Source organism: Charadrius vociferus, unplaced genomic scaffold, assembly GCF_000708025.1.
Source record: "Charadrius vociferus isolate BGI_N301 unplaced genomic scaffold, ASM70802v2 scaffold839, whole genome shotgun sequence".
NCBI lineage: Eukaryota > Metazoa > Chordata > Aves > Charadriiformes > Charadriidae > Charadrius > Charadrius vociferus.
In genome coordinates, this window is record NW_009650168.1 from 724,811 (window position 1) to 746,663 (window position 21,853).

Genomic DNA, 21,853 nt, shown 5'->3' on the forward strand with positions numbered 1-21,853 from the left:
ATAGGCAATTTTACTGGTTTAATCAGGGCCTCAGGGAGAAAGCAAATGGAAGGAGAAACTTAGCAGGATTTCAGCATAGGCCCAGCTATCATCCATGTGAGAGCAGTCCTCTATAAGACATAGAACTAAATTTTCAGAATTTTGCTCCCAACATACCAGGACCAGGAATGGTTGGTAAAACAAGAACATACATTTGAATTCATGATTTCTGTATTTTTTAGCTCCTTACAGAGAAGAATGGGTCCTTTTATGTACCTTTATGCACCTCTAAATTTCAAAACAAATAAACATGATCATAATAACAAAACCCATTTTTTTTGCAAATACTTCAATCATCCTAATGAACAATACATTTTCTAATATTACTTTAACTTGAAGTTCTATGTATTTCAAAGTAATATACAGCACATTATCTAAATATAAAGCAGCCAATTGGTGCTTCTTTAAATGAGCCAAAAGTTGTAAGTCAGTCAGATAAATAGGCTAATAGTGACCACAGGATTTTGTAAACAACTTTTGAATTCAGATACTCAAATGAAATAGGGATGAATAATCGTCAACATGAGCATGGAGTTATTGCAACTGCATAAAAATGAATGTAGGAAACATTAATTTTCTGTGTTTTAAATACCAAATCTTACAAAGATGCCCCTAGATTTCAGATAATTGCATTAATGGCTTCCATTAACCATGGTTCTATGTAACTATTAATTCAGACCCATAACTGCTCATATCTTTTTGGTATCTGAAAGCATTCCTCCACCAAGAAGCTGAGTATGTTACTTCCACAGAAACTGGACTTCTGGTAAATAGAACTGAACTGTAATGTGCAGTGATCCCATTAGGACACTGCCAGCCTGACCTCAGCGCTCAAAAGATCTCTAAAGATGATATGAAAAAAAGTCAGTCCTTTCGTAAAAGAAGAAATGCATTCATGGCAAACTGTTTCTTTGGCTCAAAACAAATACCAATATAAAGTGAGGCTGAGAATATTGTAGTGTTCCTGATGCTTTCCCTTGCCATGTCAATTGCCAAAAGCAGTCTTGAAGGAATATGCATGCAGATGTAGGCTGAAGTTGCCAAGCCCACTGTATCTCCATTCCCTTTTGTTTAGTTCGCACTGCTGAAACCATCTGCAAGTTCTCTGGGGGGAATTAGAAGAAGCCTTACAGTTCTCAGGTTCCTACCTGCCCCTGGCTTTGAGGCATCTTGGGAAAGGGCCATAATGCTGTATCTTTGCGCTATATCTAACTCTTGCAGAGTTGTTAGGGAATAAGACAAATTATTGCAAGCTAAGTAGCACCTAGGGAGGTCTAGGGCAGGCTGGGCCAAGCTGATATGGGTGTTACAAACAAATTTCTACAAATGGCTGAGCACACGAGAAAATCTGATACATGATGCACTGTTTCACACCTTAAAAATCACATTCATCAACTATGATGATGATTTAAAACAACTGAAAGTCTTGAAGCGCTCAAGTGGATTTCAATGCACTTTTGTGGCCCTCAAAACTAAACATTCTTTTAAAGTAAACCAGAGCAAGCCAGTCATGTAATTAGAAACTACTTCCACTCTGCTAATCTTAAAATGCCACCCTTATTTCTGATGAGACCAGTGTTAATTCCTGTATTTCTGCACTTTTTTGCATCCCTTACTGTGTCACTCAGACCAAGCAGCAGAAAGACACAAACCTGCAGTGCAAATTAAGGATTCAAAAGAACTATTGGTGATGTGGCCACCTGGAAAATGTTATCCGTTAGAGCAGTGATATTTCACCAATTAACCCCAGTAAAAAGTTTTATTTTAAACTACCTGTAGGATTTATTTAATCCCTCTAAATTGTTGTAAGCTAAAATACAAGCACCCTCCTACATAGGGACTTACACTGCTATAACAACAGAAGTAGAGCTGCCTAAATAAATACTGCTAGTGCAAAACCAGCAAAAGTCCTGAGGGAGATGGAAATTTTGCTGAGAAGGCAAATATTTTGCTAGTATTTACTGAACCCATTTTCTGCTTACTACAATGCAAAAGAATCTCATGGAATGACATAAAATTTGGCTGGAGTAAACTTTGACACTATCAATACAGCAGTTGTCAGGGATCTCTGCGTTTGTGCCCTGCCATTGCTTGGTGGGCTTGCTTCAGGTGCTTGCCTGAAGACTGGGTGTGGGCAATGTCCGATCATCCCTGGAGGGATTGAGACACACCAGGTATGCATGGGCACATGTGGCAGAGACCTTGCAGACCTACTGCCCCCATGGCAGATAACCGCCTCTACTCTCCTTAGCAGGAAACACTGATGTGCCCTGAGATTTTGGTAGCAAATTTTCTGTGTTTTTTCCAAATCTTTGTTAAAACTTGATGTTCCGAAGTCTTCAAGTTAAAGCCTTAACATGAAAAAGTAGAATGGGATAACTAGTTTCCATGACTTACACACAATACTTTAATTTTCAAAATACAGGGAAAATGCTTTGTGGTGGCACTACAACCCCTTTCTGCAAAATAGTCTCATCATTTTCCATTTTGTGTTTGTGCAAATACATCCTGCCCTGTTATATCCCTTCAGGCTAATAAACTATTGATTGCTAGTCTTTAATAAATCTTTTCCAACCAGTCAAGCACCTTGCTTTATTTCCCTCATTTGCTTATGAGAATGTGAATTGAAATAGCACCTAAAGCTTTACTAAGTTCAGGATTTCTTATTGCATCTACTAATTCCTTTCCTCTACCCACAAAGCCTGTTTTCCTGCAAATAAATTAAATTAGTCTTATTTAAAAGGCTGTTAATGACTAATCCCATGTTATCTGTTACTTAATCCATTTTGCTTAATATCCTCTGTATCCTTCCAGGAAAGGAGGCAAGGTGGCCTCGCCCATAATCCCCTCATCCTCCACCCCAGCTCTCCTCCTCACTCCTTCCTCAGCACCTCTTCTTCAGTCCTAAGGACTATTTCAGACTGTGTCTGGAGCAGAGAAGTTAAAAGTTCATCAGGATCAGTAAACTGGAATAATCTTTAACCTTTTCATCCCCTCTTAGCATGCTTGCCATTAGTGATGCTTAGCTATCAAAAATGCAGTTAATGGTTCAACAAAGCAAAGCCACGTTTATTTGTACCATCTCTTCTCTTGTAGCTTTCCCTAGGCTTTCTCTGTGTCGAATTTGTGTCGCTTGCTAATTTTATCTCAATTTGTGCTTTGGTCTTTCTGGTTTTGTCTCTACATTATATTAGTACACCGCACTATAAAGACTGCTCACGCAGTCTTTTGCAAGCTCTAGAGTGACTGAAGATAAAGAATAAGCCTCTGAAGATAATTTCTTATGCCAGGCCATGCTACAACTAGTATTGCCAGGGGCACCTCAAATATAATCTGAGTTTACAAAGGAAAAAGGACATACTCTGTTGCCAGACATATCTGTCTCCTATGTTGCAAACCAATGCTTTTGTTGTCAAAAAATACTTTGCTACATGTAGGTTTTACTGTATAAAACAGTTTAGAAATAACACAGCATTTGTAACAGGCCCTTCAGTCCCCTATTGGGACTTTAATTCAAGAAATGACACCATTTTTCTCTAGGTACATATATTTGTTTTGAGGCCAGATCAACATGATAAATGGCTCTCTCTGGACTCAATCATAATATCCCCATATGGACGAATCTGAAACTTAAAAATATTGCCAAAGGCAAAGTATTTGGAACCACTGAAATTAAGTCACTGAACAAATACATAAAGTATTAGTAGTGGGGGTTCCTCAGGAGCTTATGCCAAACCATTAACATTTTAAATGTGATGTTTAACATCCTCTGTATAAATATGATCTTTGGCATAAATTCATACTCTTCCACATTGTCCTATTGACCTCACCATCCATATACGTAGCACTAAAAATTAGTGAAGGTTTTTCTAAGCTAAATATTAATAATTAACTTTCTAAGAAATATTGTCACATTCAGTTCGTGGCACACAATGCAAATTACTATTTAAAAATTAAAGGCACAGTGCAAATTACAATTACTCATATATCAGTGTATTTTTAACTACTGTTGTTATAACACATTATATATTGGTACACACACATGTTTTACAGTGTTGTAATTATATTAGTAAGAGGTGTGATTTTAGCTGATATAGTAATACTTATGAATGCAACATAAGAGAATGAAATGAGTGGAGAGGTTCCATCTAAATTTGGCAAAGAGTTGTTCAGGGTTTTGGTTTTGTTTTTTGTTTGTTTTGTTGGTTGATTTTTTTTAATGCTGATTCACTGAAAGTGAAATCTTTCCATGGAAAGGATTGGTATTGAAAAATCTTTGGTTTTATATAAAGGGAAAAAAGTTCATAACACTGTATATTTTCTGTATGTTACAAATAAGATCTATTTCCCTTCAAATAATTGTGTATTTTCTAAACAACTAAGTGTAACCTATAAAAGTTTAAATATTTCTGACTGACTCAGTACAATTTTCTTTTTTGGATCAAAGCCTAATGAAAGATTTAATATTGACTCCTCAGTCCCCATGTGAGATAAGAGTTTCATTTTCAAATCTTGAAATTTTTCACAGAAAGAGACAATGCCTTAATGCCTAGCAAAGTTTATGTTTTTTCTCTCTTGCAAAAGTCAAATAAATACTTCACACACATAAAAAAATGAGAGTAAAATAAAAAATAAATCATGGCACAACTGTCCCAGGGTGGATGCACCACTTTATAATACAAATTAAATGGTAAAATATCTGCGTGTCAAAAAGATCTTTAACAGAGCAAACAGAGGAAAACCCTTTCTTGCTTTTTTTTTGCCTGTTGCAGACACTCAGCAGGACTGTGCATATAGTGAGGGTCTCATCTTATGAACTGTCTCCCTGCCTGTGAAACTGCATGTTAGTAAGGATCTGTGTAACGATCACCATATAAGAAGTAACTTGTCAGGACCGGGCATTTTAAGGCAAGACTGGTCAGCTGAAGGCAGGGGCCTTCCAGCTCTGCTTGTGCTTTGAGCTAATGGGAAGAAAACTGGTGGGGTCCCACTGCTGGAAAAGATTTGTTAGCAAGAGAGCAGTGGTACAGCTTAGGAGCTGCCAATTGCTGGGACAGCAGGTAGATCCAGCATGCAGGAGTCATTCTGTGGCTGCTTAGTTTTGCCTTTAATTGGACAGTTTTCCCCTTTTTTTTCTGGTTGTTCTCCAGAACAAGGGAACAAAAAAACTTCTCGAGATAGAAAATGTGCTTCTAAAACCTTACAAGACAGTTGATTCCACATCCAATGCCTGCAATTACTTTCAGCTTTCTTTTCTTCCTTCCTTCCTTTTTTACATAAAGGACTGAGCTGCTAATTAAACAGCATCCCTTTAGGAAAACAGGTGGAGAGTTTTTTGGGGTTTTTTTTTGGCTCCTGTCCTTTTGCCTCTCACTGGTTTCGTGGTCACTGTATCTATAGGCAAGCTCACCTTTCCGAAAGAGTAGATCTGACGCTTCCAGTCCTCATGAGCAGGCTCTGAACCTCCTGAGTGCTTGTTGTCAGTCCAGAGAGAGAGCCATGATGGCTAAGAGGAAGGTCAATAGATTCGGAACTGGTGTGAAGGCTAGTCATGGACTGGTAACTTGGTGTGTCCTTACTGCCCGCTGAAGAGCTGCTCAGGTTTGCAGCCCACACAAGACCACCTGATGTGAAAGAGTGCACTGAGGCAGGACTGGAAGCCAAGGAGTGACTTAAGCTTACAACATCTGCATTTAAGTCCGAAGGTTTACTGAAGAGGGGGCTGCTGCTACCACTTTGCCCACCTGCACTGCCCATGCTGCCTGTGCCCGAGGACGGCGATTCCAGGCTGCCTTGCCGTGCCAATGTGGTACTAGGGCTGGGCATTGCCGATGTGGGTTTCACACCTTCAGTACTGGGTGCAGAGGCAGCTTTACCACTTGCCTTGGCACCAAACAACCTAAATGTAAAACAAATAGCTTTAGAGAAACTGATAGCCACATTAAACATTCATGGCGTAACATCCTAAGAGCTAAACTACACATTTTTAATTACTGCTACTACAATCATGCCTACCTAGTTGATCAATCGCATCGCAAAATTAAATTCACTTAACCATTCCACAATAATCAGGGTTTGTTTCATTAGCAACAGCTCTCATTCACTCCAGTTCAAATGTGCTCTTTGCACATACAGACCCTCCCAGAGAGACGTAACATAAGCACATTTTTGTCTTATTAGTGCATAAACAGATTACACTTTCACCCAAATTCAGGAATTAAGCGTTCCCACGGCTAAGTCATTAGCTTTTAAACCCTTCACTTCTCAAATCAGCTAAAACGATTGCAATAAACACTTGCAAAATCCTTCATAGTTTAATAAACATCTAAGTATTTGTGTAAAATTTCCCTGTCGTTGTGCTTTTGCACAGATGGTCATGCAGTCATCGGTCATGTAGTAACCATTCAGACAGAATAAACTGCACCGGAGCTGAATGGGCTCAGTTTGTCTCCAAGGGCAGTCATGACAGAGGTGTATTTCACATAATTGCTTCCAGCAATTGTATAGAAGAAAATTCTACAGTGATGATGAAGAAAACCACACCCAAATGCTCTAAAACTGTTGAAATTAAAGGTCATGTGATGGCTTAATGTCTTACTGGAAATATTTTAAGCTACAGCTAAGGTGCAGCTCATAAATTAATAATAAATAAATGCAAAACTTATAGTGATGTAAAATAAGTATGGCTAATAACATAAGAATCCATTTTACATGTTACCAAGCCCACAACAATCAGCTGCAGCTCCCCAGCAGCCTGGAGATGCTGTTTTGGTAACTGGGCACAAGAGGGCACTATTGGCTTTTTCTCCAACAGTGCAAATGCTCCATCCCAATTAATACTCCATCCAGATTTATACTTCCAGAAACGTTACAATAGAGCATTTATAATTGAAATTTAGCTTTGCTAATGTTTATGACGAAAGATGTAACAAAGTTGCTACGATAATGTAAGGCTTGTAGCTGGAGCTGCCAACAATGTGAAAGCAAATACTTTATCTATGGAGCTCTTCAGTTGTCCAACCAGGCTATGGCGTCGCCTGTTCCAGTAACAGAATGTGCCTGAATGAGGTGTTCTTCTTCCCTTTGGGGGTTTATCAGAGCATTGAGAGGGAACTTCTCATGTTCCTGAGTATTCATTAAGAACATAGAATTATAGTATATCTCGAGTTGGAAGGGACCCATAAGGATCATCGAGTCCAACTTATTCTAGCCTTCAAACTCATGTTATGGGAATGTACCTACAATGCTCAAAGCTCAAGAAACAGCCATTTCAGGTCTGGGGAGGTCTTTAGGCCTGAGAGAAATAATTGTGTTTTGTGAAAAAATATTACCCTTTTTTTTTTTTAACTTAGTTCTCTGCTAGTGGCAAAATACACCCTAAAAAGGCCTTTTGCTCAGTGCTTCAACATATTGAAAATCCCTGCCTTATATACTGCAACTTCAGGAATTCATAGAAAAGCACTAACCTTCGAAAGGTGGGTGAGGCGATATCTGGGTATTTGGATCCCGGCTGCCTAAGTCCTGGTGTGCCAGAAGCGCTCGCCGAAGTTGGGCTGGATTTAGGGGAACTGGAGAGAGAGACGCTCTCGGAATCGGACACGGCCACTTTCTCTTTTTCCTTGTCCGTCTGGTTGATGGTGACGGGGCTGGACCGGCCGGACCCAATCTTGCTTGGCTCTCGCAGTTTGGTGGCAGCAGCACCCGCAGACTTGCTGCTGACGTTGGAGTCGATGCTGCTGGTGCTGGAGCGGTGGCCGCCCCTGCCGGGGATCCCGCTGCCGCTGGATTTTGATGGGCGAGGCAAACTTCGATACTGCAGAGTTGTCTTCGAATTCACATGTAGGACGCCATCATCCTGGTTCTGGGAACCATCTAAGCTTGTTTTCCGCCCTGCGTTGGACTTCCCGCCGATGGCTGAAGATTTTGGCATTTTTCCTAGAGTTGCCGACCCACTTGTGATAGTCGCTCCGCTTGTGGTGATTATGGTAGAAGATCCCATGCTGGACTTCTTGAATCCAAAGGATCCTGTAGCAGTTGATCTCCCAATGCCAGAGGGAGGCTTTTTTCCTTCATCACCACTGCTTTTTCCTGCGTCTGATGGAGAGCGCTGAATGGAGGCTCCTTTCAGGGGAGTTTTCACTTTTTCTGAAGCTTTCGCGTCATCTGTTTTTCCTAAATAAAAGTATATTTGAAAAGGTCACTTGTGTTTAAGCTGTAATGTCTCAGTACCTAATTTTAACACTATATGGTTACAATTTCAAAATGAAAAAATACACAAATAGAAAAATTACTCTAAGAAAACACACTAATTTGGTCTTTAGTCCCCTATCAGCAGTCAGTAGCAGGCACAATACATTACAGGTAAGCATGAAGTATTAAAAGCTTGAAATTCTCCTGAGAACTTCCAGTTTCATATATAGCTGGAGAGCGTAGATGTAGAAAATTATACTGAACGAACTATACAGAATTTTATTTGACTTTTTTTCCTGTTAATAGTATTTCTATATGTAAGAAATAATATTTGAAAATAAAACATGAGGTAATTAACATTTCCAGAAGTATGACACTAATTACGCGTGAAATTAGTGGTACTTATTGACTTCTTTGGTTTTCACTGATTACATTTTTCTAGCTTATGACTAAGTTTGTTCTTGTTTTAGTTACACAGAATTATCAGGGAGAGATTATGTTATCATGGCATGAATCTTATTGATCTATAACACTATCAGTTCTATGAGTTCATAGTCTTTGTCTTATCCCTGGTATCTTTCCAAGATTCTTGATTTTCTGAGAGGCTGTCTTCAGTACTGCACAGACACATACCTATATACTATGCATTTCTACATAATGTTATTGTAACATTCAGAAAGGTTTAAATAAGATATTCTCTTCCATCTTAAAAGAAAAAACCCTCTTCCTACTTTACAATCAGACAAAAAATGTCATTTCTCTTCTATTCTAATTTCTCTTTAAGCATCTATTGTGTGCTCCTAATAAGGAACAAGTATTCAGCAGAACAAAGTTTTTAATTCACTCTTCAAGCGATTATGGAAGCTTTGGAGGTGGGAACTAAACTGTAATAAAGAGCAACAACTACAAGTCAGAACTAAATCCACTCATCTTTTTATCCAGTGCACATTTTAGGCTACACAAGCACATGCACACGCCGAGATACGGATCAGACTCCTACACGGTGAACGCACAGACTATTAGTATATGCTTAAAAAATTCAGGCCTCAGTTCCGTGTTGCACAGTGGCTGCCTGCTCATCTTCAGCAAAGCAGATCTGGGAAACTTAGGTTGGCATGTGGTAAACATTTTAGTATCTCCTTTATCAATTGCTATTACAGCGGTGTCATTTCTGCATCCATATGACCACTGACCATGGCAATGCTCCTCAGAAATCTTATAGACCAGAGGCTGACCAATGTTTAGCAGTTCCAAATTGCAAAGAAACAAAAGAGGCTTACAAAGGGTTTGAATTTACTCTGAGATCTTTGTTAGTTGCCTTTACAACTGGGGTTTAAAGCATGTTCATGCAGTATTTTGTCAGGACGAGACAAAGGTCTAGAAAATGTCCTACAAAGAATCGATATTTCACAGGTAAAATGATGGATTAGATGGTCTTAATAATGATGTCTTCCACCAACTTTGGATTTTTTCCTTCAAAACTAGACTGCAGAAGTGATTACTACTTCTGGGAGGCCTTTCAAAATTAGGTAAGGAGTCATCTACCACTGAAGAAAGCATGTACAAAGGTATTTTTTACATTTTTTTGTCTCTTAACAGTGGTCTATAGAATACCTAGAGTATCTGGAATGTGACAATTCAGCTTTAGTTCAGAAATACTAATTTTGAGTCCCCTCACTTAAATCATTTAATCTCAACTTCTAGTCTTTGGCCATTTCTATGCATATGTTCAATTACCAAAGGTACAGGTTTTCTAGAGAACAAAGATAAGGCATAGATGATAAGTCCAAAAATACTTTTCAGAATTCCTTAGTAGAAGTTGCCACACTAAATGATAGTAAACCAAAACGCAATCACAGTTTTTGTTATGGATACATTCATGTGCTATTAATAAATTATTAGTATGCAGTGTAGCAAACTATTAGTTATAGAGATGAAGAAGTTAGTATATTATTACAATCTTGGCTTGCAGTCATTTATGAGAACTTCCAATATGCTTACAGTTCCTCATGTCTGTCACACTTTCATAATATCCATTAATTATTTTTAGCCCACTAAAGACTCCTTACTGCTTATAGGTGAATTATAAACATAAAGCCTTAATTTTCAATGCTGTAATCTGAACTACAGAATTTTCCTACCCGGTGTCTTGAGCGCACTTGTTCCTGCTTTGTGCCTGGACTGAGTTGTTCCTACTTGTGCAGTCATTCCTCTCCTCCAGGATCCGGTCTGTGAAACAGAGAGAGATGCTTTCTGCCCCCCCTTCTCTGACTCTTCAGACAGCCCCGAGGGAAGGCCTTTCCACTTGCCACTGCTGTCTACGCTGCTGTCAAAGTCTTCCTCTGGTTTCTTCAGTTCTTCAGTGCTGCCCCAAGTTTCGCTGTCAGTAACTGAGCGCTTCTCCGAGTCCGTTTTCAGCTATAAGAAATTTGCATGAGAAATGGTAAGTCTCAGCATTTTCAGTATTTGCTGATTTCTTAAATCACAGGAGGGGAGGAGGATAAGCATATTGATTTATTCGTAGCAATGGCCATGGAAACGTCCCTTCCAAAACATTAGTATCCTGGTCCCAAAAGTTTAAAAACATTCCCATTTTGGGAATTTTTCATTTCTTTTCAAAAGATTTCAACTCTTTCCTTCACAGATTAACCATAATGAAATGAAACAGAATTTACTCTAATCATCAGTGGTGATACCCCCACCGCTCCACACCTCCCTCTGAAATTCACTGTGCTGAGAGGTTTTACGAAGAGCTTGAATGAGGGAATTCCTAAATATACTACTAAAATCACCTCAGCCTGGTTTCTTGCCTTTTCCTACCCAGGCCTTCCACTGACCAAATTAGGAATATTGCTCCAGCAGCAGTGAGGATGTTGTGCCAGCAGTGGGAAAGGGTAATATCTTCAGCAAAATTATCATTGCTACAGCTGATGGCTTTCCCACTGGTTTGTCTCCACTGAAACAAATCGTTTCCAACAAGAAACTCACTTTAGCAGAACAGCTAGAAGAGAGGCTTAAGCAAGCACTACCCCCCCATGGGATGAAGGTAACCTGCTGGGGTCATGCTTTCTCTGAAACTCAGACCCGTGTGGAAGATGCCCCAGTGAGGACCTAACACCCCCGCGGCATCTTCTTTCCCTGGGATGTGCTGATAAGGGTGTGCTGCAAGGAGCAGCCCAATAAGACAGACAGAGTAGAAGCTGTGAAAGCGGCTTAAATAGAAATGCTGGAGACTGACCCTACCCCCTGTGTTTGACAAGACTCACATTCTTTGTGCTGACACGCTGTTCGTTGTAACCCTTCCTCCCGGGTTTTCCTGCAGCCTCCTGACCTTATTTGCACATCATCATCTCACCAGTCCTGCTTACCTCTGCCTCCCTTTAACAGCAAAAAAAGTGGTGCCGCTCTCAGGTATCACTGTGCATTACTTTTGCCTGATGTAACTACAAGCCTATCCTCATAGAGCCAGCCTAAGTGGGACTGCAAACTGGATCACATTCAGGAGAGGGTTATTTATTATTCTGTGTTTCCACAACTGCTGCTCCACAGAGACCCCTCTGTGGCTGTTTTCTAAGCACTGCCGTCATAACTAGGATTAATACTGATTAGATGACCGACAGAACAATCAGATGCTGTTTACATATTTGTCATTTGAGGCATACAAAATGCAAAAGCTCTCTGCATTTCCATAATGTCATATGTGCTTTGGAGAGGCTAGCACTGATTTTGGGGAAGGATTGATGGGAAAAGAGCCCAAGCAAACATCTACACAAAAATTGCAGGGTCCTTCAAAAGGGAGTTTTCATTGGTGTTATTGTTACACGTGTAAAGTTCCCAGAACTTTTCTCATAAATGAATGCTTACAGAATCATAGAATCATAGAATTGCTGAGGTTGGAAGGGACCTTTAAGATCATCAAGTCCAACCATTAAGCTACCCTGACAAAAACACTCCTAAACCATGTCCCTAAGTACCACATCAACCCTTTTTTTAAACACCTCCAGGGATGGCAAATCCACCACCTCCCTGGGCAACCTATTCCAATGTTTAATAACCCTTTCAGTGAAAAAATGTTTCCTAATATCCAATTTAAACTTCCCCTGACATAACTTGAATCCATTTCCTCTTGTCCTATCACTTTTCACCAGGAAGAAGATCAGCCCCCACCTCTCTACAACCTCCTTTCATGTAGTTGTAGAGGGTGATGAGGTCTCCCCTCAGCCTCCTCTTCTCCAGGCTAAACAACCCCAGTTCCCTCAGTTGTTTCTCATAAGCTGAACACAGTACTCAAGGTGGGTTCTCACTGGTGCCGAGTACAGGGTGATGATCACTTCCCTCATCCTGCTCACCACTCTATTCCTGATACGGGCTAGGATGCCATTGGTCTTCTTGGCCACCTGGGCACCCTGCTGGCTCATATTCAGCTGGCCGTCCACCAACACCCCCAGGTCCTTTTCTGCCGGGCAGCTTTCGAGCCACTCCACCCCAATCCTTAGCACTGCATGGGGTTGTTGGGACCCAAGTGCAGGACGCGGCACTTGGCCTTGTTGAACCTCATACCATTGGCCTCAGCCCATCAGTCCAGCCTGTCCAGATGCCTCTGTAGAGCCATCCTACCCTCAAGCAGATCAACACGCCTGCCTAACTTAGTGTCACCTGCGAACTTACTGAGGGTGCATTTGATCCCCTCATCCAGATCATTGATAAAGATATTAAAGACATGTGGCCCCAGCACCGAGCCCTGGGGGACACCACTTGTGACCAGACACCAACTGGATTTAACTCTATTCACCACCACTCATAAACACAGAGCTACTACCACTCCATTCATCACCACTTATAAACACAGAGCTACACATTTTTAAAGCAAACTGCATTGTTTCCCAGAAATGACAAGTATAATACTTTCTAAAAGCCCCTCTTCACCATTATGAGATCTGAAAAGTGATCCTTTAATAATCCTCTTTTAATAAGAAAACAACAACAAAACAGGCAATTTCTGCCACAGGCAATAGCCAGCTTGCACTGCTCCAATCATTTAAAATACTGTAAAATGGATCTTGGTGTTCCATGAGTATGTCCTACACCTGGAGAACAGCTTGCAAAATACTTAATATATTGTGCACATCTCAGCTTCTAGCTGAAATTGCAGGCTAGCATGGAGCATGCTGCTTTCTGATTAATCCGCCTGGTAAAGGCAGACCTGATAAGGGTCTGTTCCTAGCCTTCATAACATAAAGCAACTCTGGCAGGAAAGCGACATTTGAACATGTACGGATATCTGTCTATCACTGAATAAATTAGAAGTAGTATTTGGATGAGTATCTAGAACAGGAGATCACTCAAATGAAAAACCCATCGAGAGTCAAACAGTCAGCCTGAGATTTCCCAGTCATGATGATGATGATGGTGATGCAGTGGAACAAGTAAGCCAGGATTAGCTGGCCATCACTAGTGATGTGAAATGGAAGAGGCTGATCTCCAGTTAGCAACCACGGGAGACCCTAATAGGGTGGCAAAGGCAATGGTAAGGGCTGAAAAATACAATCCTCTGTGAGAGTATCTTTGCACAAGTATGACATGGGTCAGAAATCTGTCCTGCTGCAGATTAAAGTAAACTTCATTCCCAAAGTAACTTTATTTCCCTATTGTCCATGGGAAATGACAAATACTTGTTTTTCTCCTGTTGACATAGTCTGCCACAATGTACATCTACAGAACATGTCTCTGAACTGCAGGCACTGGCTGCCTGCAAGAGTCCAAATGGAATTGGGGGTGCCAGTCTTGTGTCCTGAACACTTGACATCAAATCACTGGAGGAAACAACTCTTCTGCTATGCTGAGTGTTCAGTCTTAAAGTTCCCTGCTTATAAACAGGAGATGACATGGCATGGCACAGGATACTTTTCAACTGGGACTAATCCTGGTTTTCTTTTTTCTTTTTCTTTTTCTTTTTTTTTTTTGGAACCACACACACACAACTTTCTGTACTGTCTTTTTCATCGCTTGCAATTTTGATGGAAGCTGGGAAGAAATATTGGGATACCTGACACAAGGGCTTTATATATACACACACACACATATATATATGTATTACATATATAGCTTGTGACTGTACCATACTGAGAACTCTATTTTGACAAGCATCGTCAGCTTGTGGGCTTATGGGACACTTTCATTCCTGGACCTAACTGGGGAGAAGAAAAGCTCTGCCACCTGTGGGCTCCCCTCTTCAGCCTCTTTTCTCCCAATGGACAGAACAGGGAAAGGACAGTACAGCCTCTGTATTTCTTCCACGATGTGTGTCAACTCAGGAAAGATGAAAGCTATCTTATTTTAAATTGTGCTATCTGTTCAAAGAGATACTCACTCCAAATGGGATGAAGTGAGTAGATATCCACCCATCACAGATCCAGTCATATTGTGGATTTCGTGTCAGGGTGCAGCAGGGGCTGGGGGCTTCCTGGGCCTGGGACCACTGGGGGATCCCCCAGGGCAGGCAGAGCAGGATCTCGCCAGCTGGCACCTTTGGCAGTGGGATGTCCCCAGGGAGCGGGACCTCTGAGGAGTCAGCACGTGTGTCCGGGTTGGGCCCTGCTCGGTGGAGTCCACCGGCTTCTTGCACACAAATGTTATAGAGGAGTTTGTAAAATACAATTATTTAATTTGTTTCAGAGTCATTATTATTAAACGGATTTTTTTCCTGTTATCCCATGTGCTTCTGGGGCATTGCAAGAAATGGCAATGAAAAGCTACCCACCTGGGCATGAGTGTTCTTCCTTGAAGAGGCAGTTATATTGGAATAAGAGCTGACAGATGAGGTGGTGTTCAAATCATCCGTGCTGAGGTTGTCAAGAGTGTCACTGAGGCCACTACTAACTGAGCTGCTGTCATCCCAGCTGCAGAGAAAGGAGCACATGTACTTTACATACTGCATGTCAATAGGCAGAAAGCAACTCAAAATCAATAGATGTGATTACTTATTCTTCAAGAGATTTATGAGAAAATTATTACCAGTAATATTTCCTAATGGACAACGGATATTAGTTTTCTGACTTTTTTACTAATTATTCACTCACTGTCAAGTGGTTGCTTGTTCAGTTAATGAGAGATGTAGGTGCCTTTTAAAAAATTAACATCAGGTCTGAGCAAGCACTAGTGTAAGTCATTAAAACGGGTTGTTTCATGCTTCATTGCAATCACATTCAGTACACTGGCAGGGAAATCCATTAAACCTACCTGGTAAGGCTAGCCAAAGCATTATTAATAGCTTGAAGAACACCTGATGGATTTCCAGGCTACAGAAAAATAAAAGGAGTATCTTTTCTGCAGCCTAATCAACTGTCAACAGGAAGCCAGTGTTTCTAAAAGTTTTATTTTCTTGTCTTTAGCCTTTGTCTAGTGGGTGCAGTGTCATCAAAATAGGATTCCCTGACAATACAGTCACCAGAGCTGACAGAGAACACGTTATACATCTCTCAAGAAACACAGGCTGTCAACTCTTGTGCTTTGGGAGATTGAGGCAGAGGATGCAAATGAGAGAAAGGCTACTCTCACAGAAATGTCATTTACCCATTCTCACAAAAGCCTTGCTTTTGCACAGAAGGGAGGTTGATCAGTGTTTCTCAGACCTTTCTCTACACAAATGCTTCTCCGTAGTGTTACATTATGACTCAGCTTATTGCCATATACAGCTGTATACTTCCAGTTTTGCTGCATCTCCACCTGTTAATTTCTTTTTGGATTGTTCCCAGGCCACAGACCCTGAAAAATACTCACCTTACCACTTGCAGTGGGATTCACCTCCTACAGTTTTAGCTGTTTAAAGTTAGATATCTCATTTAAACTATCTATCCAGGTGCCCCCTCTAACCGGTACAAAGAAGCAGGCTCCTCTAGGAGGCAACTCATCCTGTCTTAAAATATATCAGGTTTGTGGGATGAACTGCCCACTGAAGGTGTCTGTTTATGTCTTTCCCTCTGCTAGAGAGGAGAGGGCTGATAAAGCCTGTTCTAGACGCACAACTTCTGGAGAGACAAAGCTACGTGACATGTTTGTGCATGCTGGTAAAGTTCAAAACACAAGAGAGAGTACAAAATATCCTTGTTTTGCTGTAGCCTATGTCATGAGTTGCCTTTGAGGTCAGATTCTACAAAAAATCTGAAATCCAGTCCCACAGTCCAGTTAAAGCTCAGTGCTATTGCTACTAGTCTTTCAGAGCAAACAAGGGAAATATCTGTGAGTCCTTATTTTAGAAGTGGTGTTTTGGGAGATTAAATTCACTTGTCCACTTGATCATGGAAGGCTTTAGAAAGTCAAAACAGCAGCAACAGTAAACTGCATGGTACAAAATGTGTGCTGATGCACCAGAAAGTTCAGTGCACCAGTCTTGTATCATAGCAACGGCAGCAAGCATTACCTTTATTTCATGAAAGGTAGAAAACCACATTAGTAAGCCAGCTCAGTGACAAGATAAACATATTTCAGATGGCAAGAGTTTATTACAGTGTTGCACTTTCCGCTGTTGTGTACAATGACTACAGATAAATATGTCTTCTGCAACATTTTCAGGTAATACACACACAAGTGATTTAATAATACAATTTAATGTCTAAGCAATTATAATATCATGCCTTATATGCTGCCCATATTCATCTGAGAGCCATCTCTGAACCACTAGTCTTTTATACTTTCTGTACTTTTTAACTATCTTATGTGATACAGAATTTTACTGATGCTAAAAGACATTATTCAAATGCTTATGTACCGCATGGGAATATACCTTGTAACACAGTGTTAAGACTGATAACTTTAAAGACAGGTAAAAACATAAATAATAATTAATGTGGTTAGGTTTTAGAAAAGATAATATGCATTCATTGACACATATTTTAAAAAAGGAAAGATAAAATCATAAGCCAGATCCAAAATGAGATATATTAGGTACTTTCACAAGCAACATGAACTTTTAATGTATGACATTCATGTCAATTAACACTTGATCATCAGTTTCCTGAGTCTACCCTAAGACCCTGGGGACCAAGATCAACGTTTAATTCTGTTTCTCCATGTTTGTTTGTTATTTTATTCTATTTTAATTTTTGGTACTTCATTTCATGCTCATTTTTCCCTGTAAGAAGTTTCATATTTTCTAAATTCTGAAATAGTTCAGCTGATTCACAAAATATAAACATGATCTCTACAGATGAAGTTTTCAGACAAAAATGGCTATGATCACGTTTTCTTTCTATTATGGCTTCTCTGTGGTGTTCCACACTCATCACACCTCACTCACCAGTGGATTATTAGTAGGTTCTGGGAACACTCATGGCCACCTTGTAAGATATATAAAAGATTATTTTCACACCTCCACTACTGACCTTTCAGAGTTACCACTATATTTGTCTGGATTTTTTTTTTTCTCTTATGATAGGCGCTTCAGTTGTTTTCTAAATTTGGGGGGTTTCATACCCCCTAATTTCTGCTAGTATTCAGTATGCCTGTAAAAAAAAAGGAATATCCAAAACATCTTTCTTTCCTGTATGGCATTTCTCTAAGGACTGTTAGAGAAACTGATTGCCACTTGACACAATGTTTCATAAGCCTTTTCAAAAGACATAGTAAAAATGGAAAACCAACAAAACAGACCGTATCAGCCATCCTTTTGGCAATGAAGATGGTTGTCCTGTGCTTATTTTAGTGCATTGTCCAGAGTTGTTTTAACTTGTTCGTGCAGCTAAATCTTTTCTCTTTCAGCATTTACTGTTTCCACCTTTTCAGCCCTTTCCCCCCATGTCTAGATAGTATAGTTGCTATCAGACAAGTTAATAAAATTTTTCTATGACAAAGATGCTTCATTTATAATCTGGAAAAATTATTGATGAGTCATACTCATTTCTCCTTTAAAGTAGCAAATGTATGACAAACAAATCAGGTAAAATTAGATGTGCATTACCTTGAGACTGAAAACCCATTCTTGGGAGTCTGCAGCAAATTCTCACTGTAATTTTTGTTCTTGTTCCTCCTACCCCTCATCAAAACAATATTTATTGTCAAACTGTACCTAAGGGACCTATTATAGGCTTTTAATACACTGGCTAAGATTGATCTTTCATTTTCATTTTATCTTTCATTTACTTTTTATGCATCCTACAGAGTTTATGACAGGTCAGGTTAGTATCGCTGCTTATTAATGCCCAACACCACTTCCCTTTATAAAACCACATTTTATCTACTTACAACTTTGGCAAAATCTGCTTTTTTTACTTGTTGAGTGCCAGCCTCAGATCGATTTCTTTAAAGGAAAATGTCAGCAAATGAAGTTCAGCTATCTGGGTGACTGAGGATAAGAGAAAAATTGTTTTGACAAGTTCTGTCAACCTGTTCTTTGAGAAACCCCTGGATCCCAAGAGGAACCGGAAAAGAACCTTGAAATTTAGCAAGCCATAATCTTCACATTAAGGATGTGCGTTTTGCTGTTTCTAAGAGAAATCCTCTCAAATCTGGATAATATATAAATCTCTTCAAAAACACTTCACATGCCTGGCAAAGTCGTCTTAGCTTTCTTTCCAGCTAACTGGCCAAAGGTTCCTCCCTGCCCACAGCTCAGCTCAGCTGGCTGTGAGCTGCCTAGTTCTGGGTTCAAATCAGCAAAGGGAGAGCAACAAACAGCCCAGCACTCGCTGCTTTCATTGTGGATGTACAGAACAACACAGTTCTTGATAACACAACCACATACTATTTTTTTTTTCCTCGAGAAACGCTTCATTAATTTAGTGCTTATAAGAGGTCTGCTCTAGGGATGAATCTGAATTTTGCATTAAAGCAAGCTGCCTTCTGTCATTTTTCAAAGAAGTTGAAAAGCTTCTGTAACAAAAGGGACTATCAGAAACATGATTGTGGCCCCTGGTGTACCAGACTCCCTGCAACCAGCAAGATATTAAGTGTCTGCTCTGACCAACATTTTTAAAAAGCTGGACACCAATAAAGAGCTTCTAATTTTCTTTAGAGTTTAGCATCTGACTCACAAAGATGTAATGCATACAAATGTGTGCTTTGAACCTACAGTTTGCTGCAGGGCTATCTTAAAATTTAGGTTACCAGCAACTCAAACCATGTTAAAACTCAGCACCTATCTTTGGCCTTATTGCCGTACCTCAGCTTTCCATCTGTAAAATGGACACAATACCTGCATAAAGAGTTTGAAAACACAAACTCTGATAACTGTGGGTACTCAGACACTATACTAAAAAGCACCTTAAAAGAGCCCCTTTCTCTTCAGAAAAATGTTCAAATGGCATAAGATAAAGAAAATAAGGGGCTGCACATGATAAATAACAAGGAATACACAAAATGCACCAAATAACTGCTTTAAAACTGAACATCCCCAATCTACATATTATATTAAGTAAGGACCCTAGAGACTGGGGGATGCTGTTGACCAAACCACAATTGCCTGAAAAGGTACGCGCACAAGAAATCTGAACTAAGGTTACCCGGGTAACCATTGTTCTTACTTCTGAGTGCTTTTACAACTTCATTAAGTTCTTTCCACACAGCATGAGTAACATTCAGCTTTATCAACTTTATAATTCTGATAATTGTTCCATCACTTCATTCATGTACAGGGCTGAATCTGAGCAGGGAAGCTGTACTGCAGTAAGAATGCCCCTTCACCTTCGGAGCTAGAAAAAGTGTGCCCAACTACGTGATAGGCACTGCGTGGTGGCTTCCTTCCCATCCCCTGGTTAGATTTACGGCCACTGTGTTACAACCTTCATCCAGAAACATACCTCATGCTCTTCAAGTTTGCCCAGGCTCTTTGCAGTAACACTGACAATATTCCTTCTGCTTAGTAAGATCTGTGTTTTTTCTTTCATGCACTAGGTGTGCCCATGAGATTATTTGCACGAGCTAAACCTCATTCTCTTATTCTAGCCTGAAACGTTCAAATCTGAAGAGTTCTTGCCCATTTTGAAGCAAGAAATAACACTTCTGCTGGAGAAGAGTTCCCCGTTGTCTCTAATTGCTGAAGGTGGCTCTGAACATCATACACATCCCAGTGCTTCACAAATTGCTCCAAATGCTTCAAACAATGTTCCCACTCCTTGATCATATCAAATACTCCATGAAGTTGAGGAATCCACAACTTGCTGTCTACACAGTTGGTTAGTCTCCACTATCACTCTTTGTCTTGCTTTCATTAGTGTGTGTTAGTACTGAAAAGATCTCTCCATAATAATCCTCTCATTGACCTTTCTACCGCATAGTTGTTCTAGAAATAGCAAGGTGTCTGAAGTCCAAATACCCGGTGCTTAACATCAATGTGCAGAGCTGAACAAAGATTATAAACGTATTCCCACAAGTATTCCCTCAAATGGAAAGATAAATTGCACTCAGCTGTGCTCATGACACTTTCGTGTTTGCTTTCCACAAGTATTTGGTTTTCTTTGCTTGAAAATAATCCAATCCTGAGTTCACACGCTGAAGTATATGAAGCAAATGAGTAATATTTTAGATGGGATTAGACATTATTTCACACAGCAGGCAGGCAGGCACCAGAGCTCTAGGGCAAAGATGCAATGAAACAAGCCAGATAATACTTGATCGTACCCTATATAACAAAGACCTGCAGAAATATGCAACAAATTTTTCTAGAGGTTTTGTGTGATGGCTGAAAATACAAAACACACTGCATTGGGAGGGCAAGGAATCCTGAAGGTAAATGACAAGAGGAAGTGGTACTACCAATTTGTGTTAGCCCCATGGATACCTAAAATATTCTCCTTTCACAGTACTTGTTTCAGAAAATCAAAGTATCCCTAATTGCAGACGAGACGCATCAGAGTGCCCAACCATAATGATTGTTCCTTTCACCCTTCCTGTTTCTATTTTCACCATTTTCCTACAAGCTCTTAAACTTTCCAGTTCAGTGAAGTCCACCATACTGATAAGCTGGGTCAATGCCCGGAATTTGTTTTAATATTGGCCTACTTCATTAATTTTTGAGAGCACCTCCAGCCAAAGTGTCCTAAATACGCAAATGAAAAAGCTTTTCACAAGCAGATCATAAGACATATGAAGGCAGCAAGACTCCAATCAATGTGCTACCGAGTCCGCTGGAGAAGTATGGTTCCTCCAATATATCCAGCTGTTGGCATAGTTTCACGAGTTGCTGGCATTTTGTTCTTTGGTTTATTACCCATTTTTGCAAGCAGAAGGAGGAACTACAGCTTGCAGAATACGGCTCTGGAAAACAAACCCAAAACTTTTCCTCTTAAATCATTCATTTAATCAGAATAACTGTTCTGTCTAGGGATGTTTGTAACTCAATGAAAAACAGCACTTTATTTGTCACATGCTTTGTACTGCACATGAAGGGCCTTAGACCACAGTAGCAGACCTACGATCCTTGCGTGTCTTGCTTAGGAATGAGAAATCCTTAGGCACATTCTTGCTAATGTCAGTGGAACTCACATGTCCCCGGGGACTTGTGTATGGGTTTGGGATTCAGGGAATCTGAACACATTTAGCAAAACAACTTTTACTTGCTTTTTGTAGCAACTCTGAGCTTTCAAAACACGAAAACACTTTTAAACACTTCTAAACTGTTCGCTACTATAGC

The 21,853-nt window shown here is 40.1% G+C and overlaps 1 protein-coding gene across 1 annotated transcript in view; it reads right to left on the reverse strand.

The window, feature by feature from the left end:
* Positions 1-21,853, reverse strand: part of NAV3 (neuron navigator 3) — a gene marked incomplete at its 5' end in the record, with an annotated part of 193,789 nt that overhangs the window by 53,076 nt on the left and 118,860 nt on the right. Inside the window, 4 exons of the mRNA XM_009892466.1 lie at positions 5,450-5,938; positions 7,506-8,211; positions 10,371-10,647; positions 14,996-15,128. Of these exons, the coding sequence (XP_009890768.1) occupies positions 5,450-5,938; positions 7,506-8,211; positions 10,371-10,647; positions 14,996-15,128 (1,605 nt within the window). The remainder of the gene's footprint in view (positions 1-5,449; positions 5,939-7,505; positions 8,212-10,370; positions 10,648-14,995; positions 15,129-21,853) is intronic.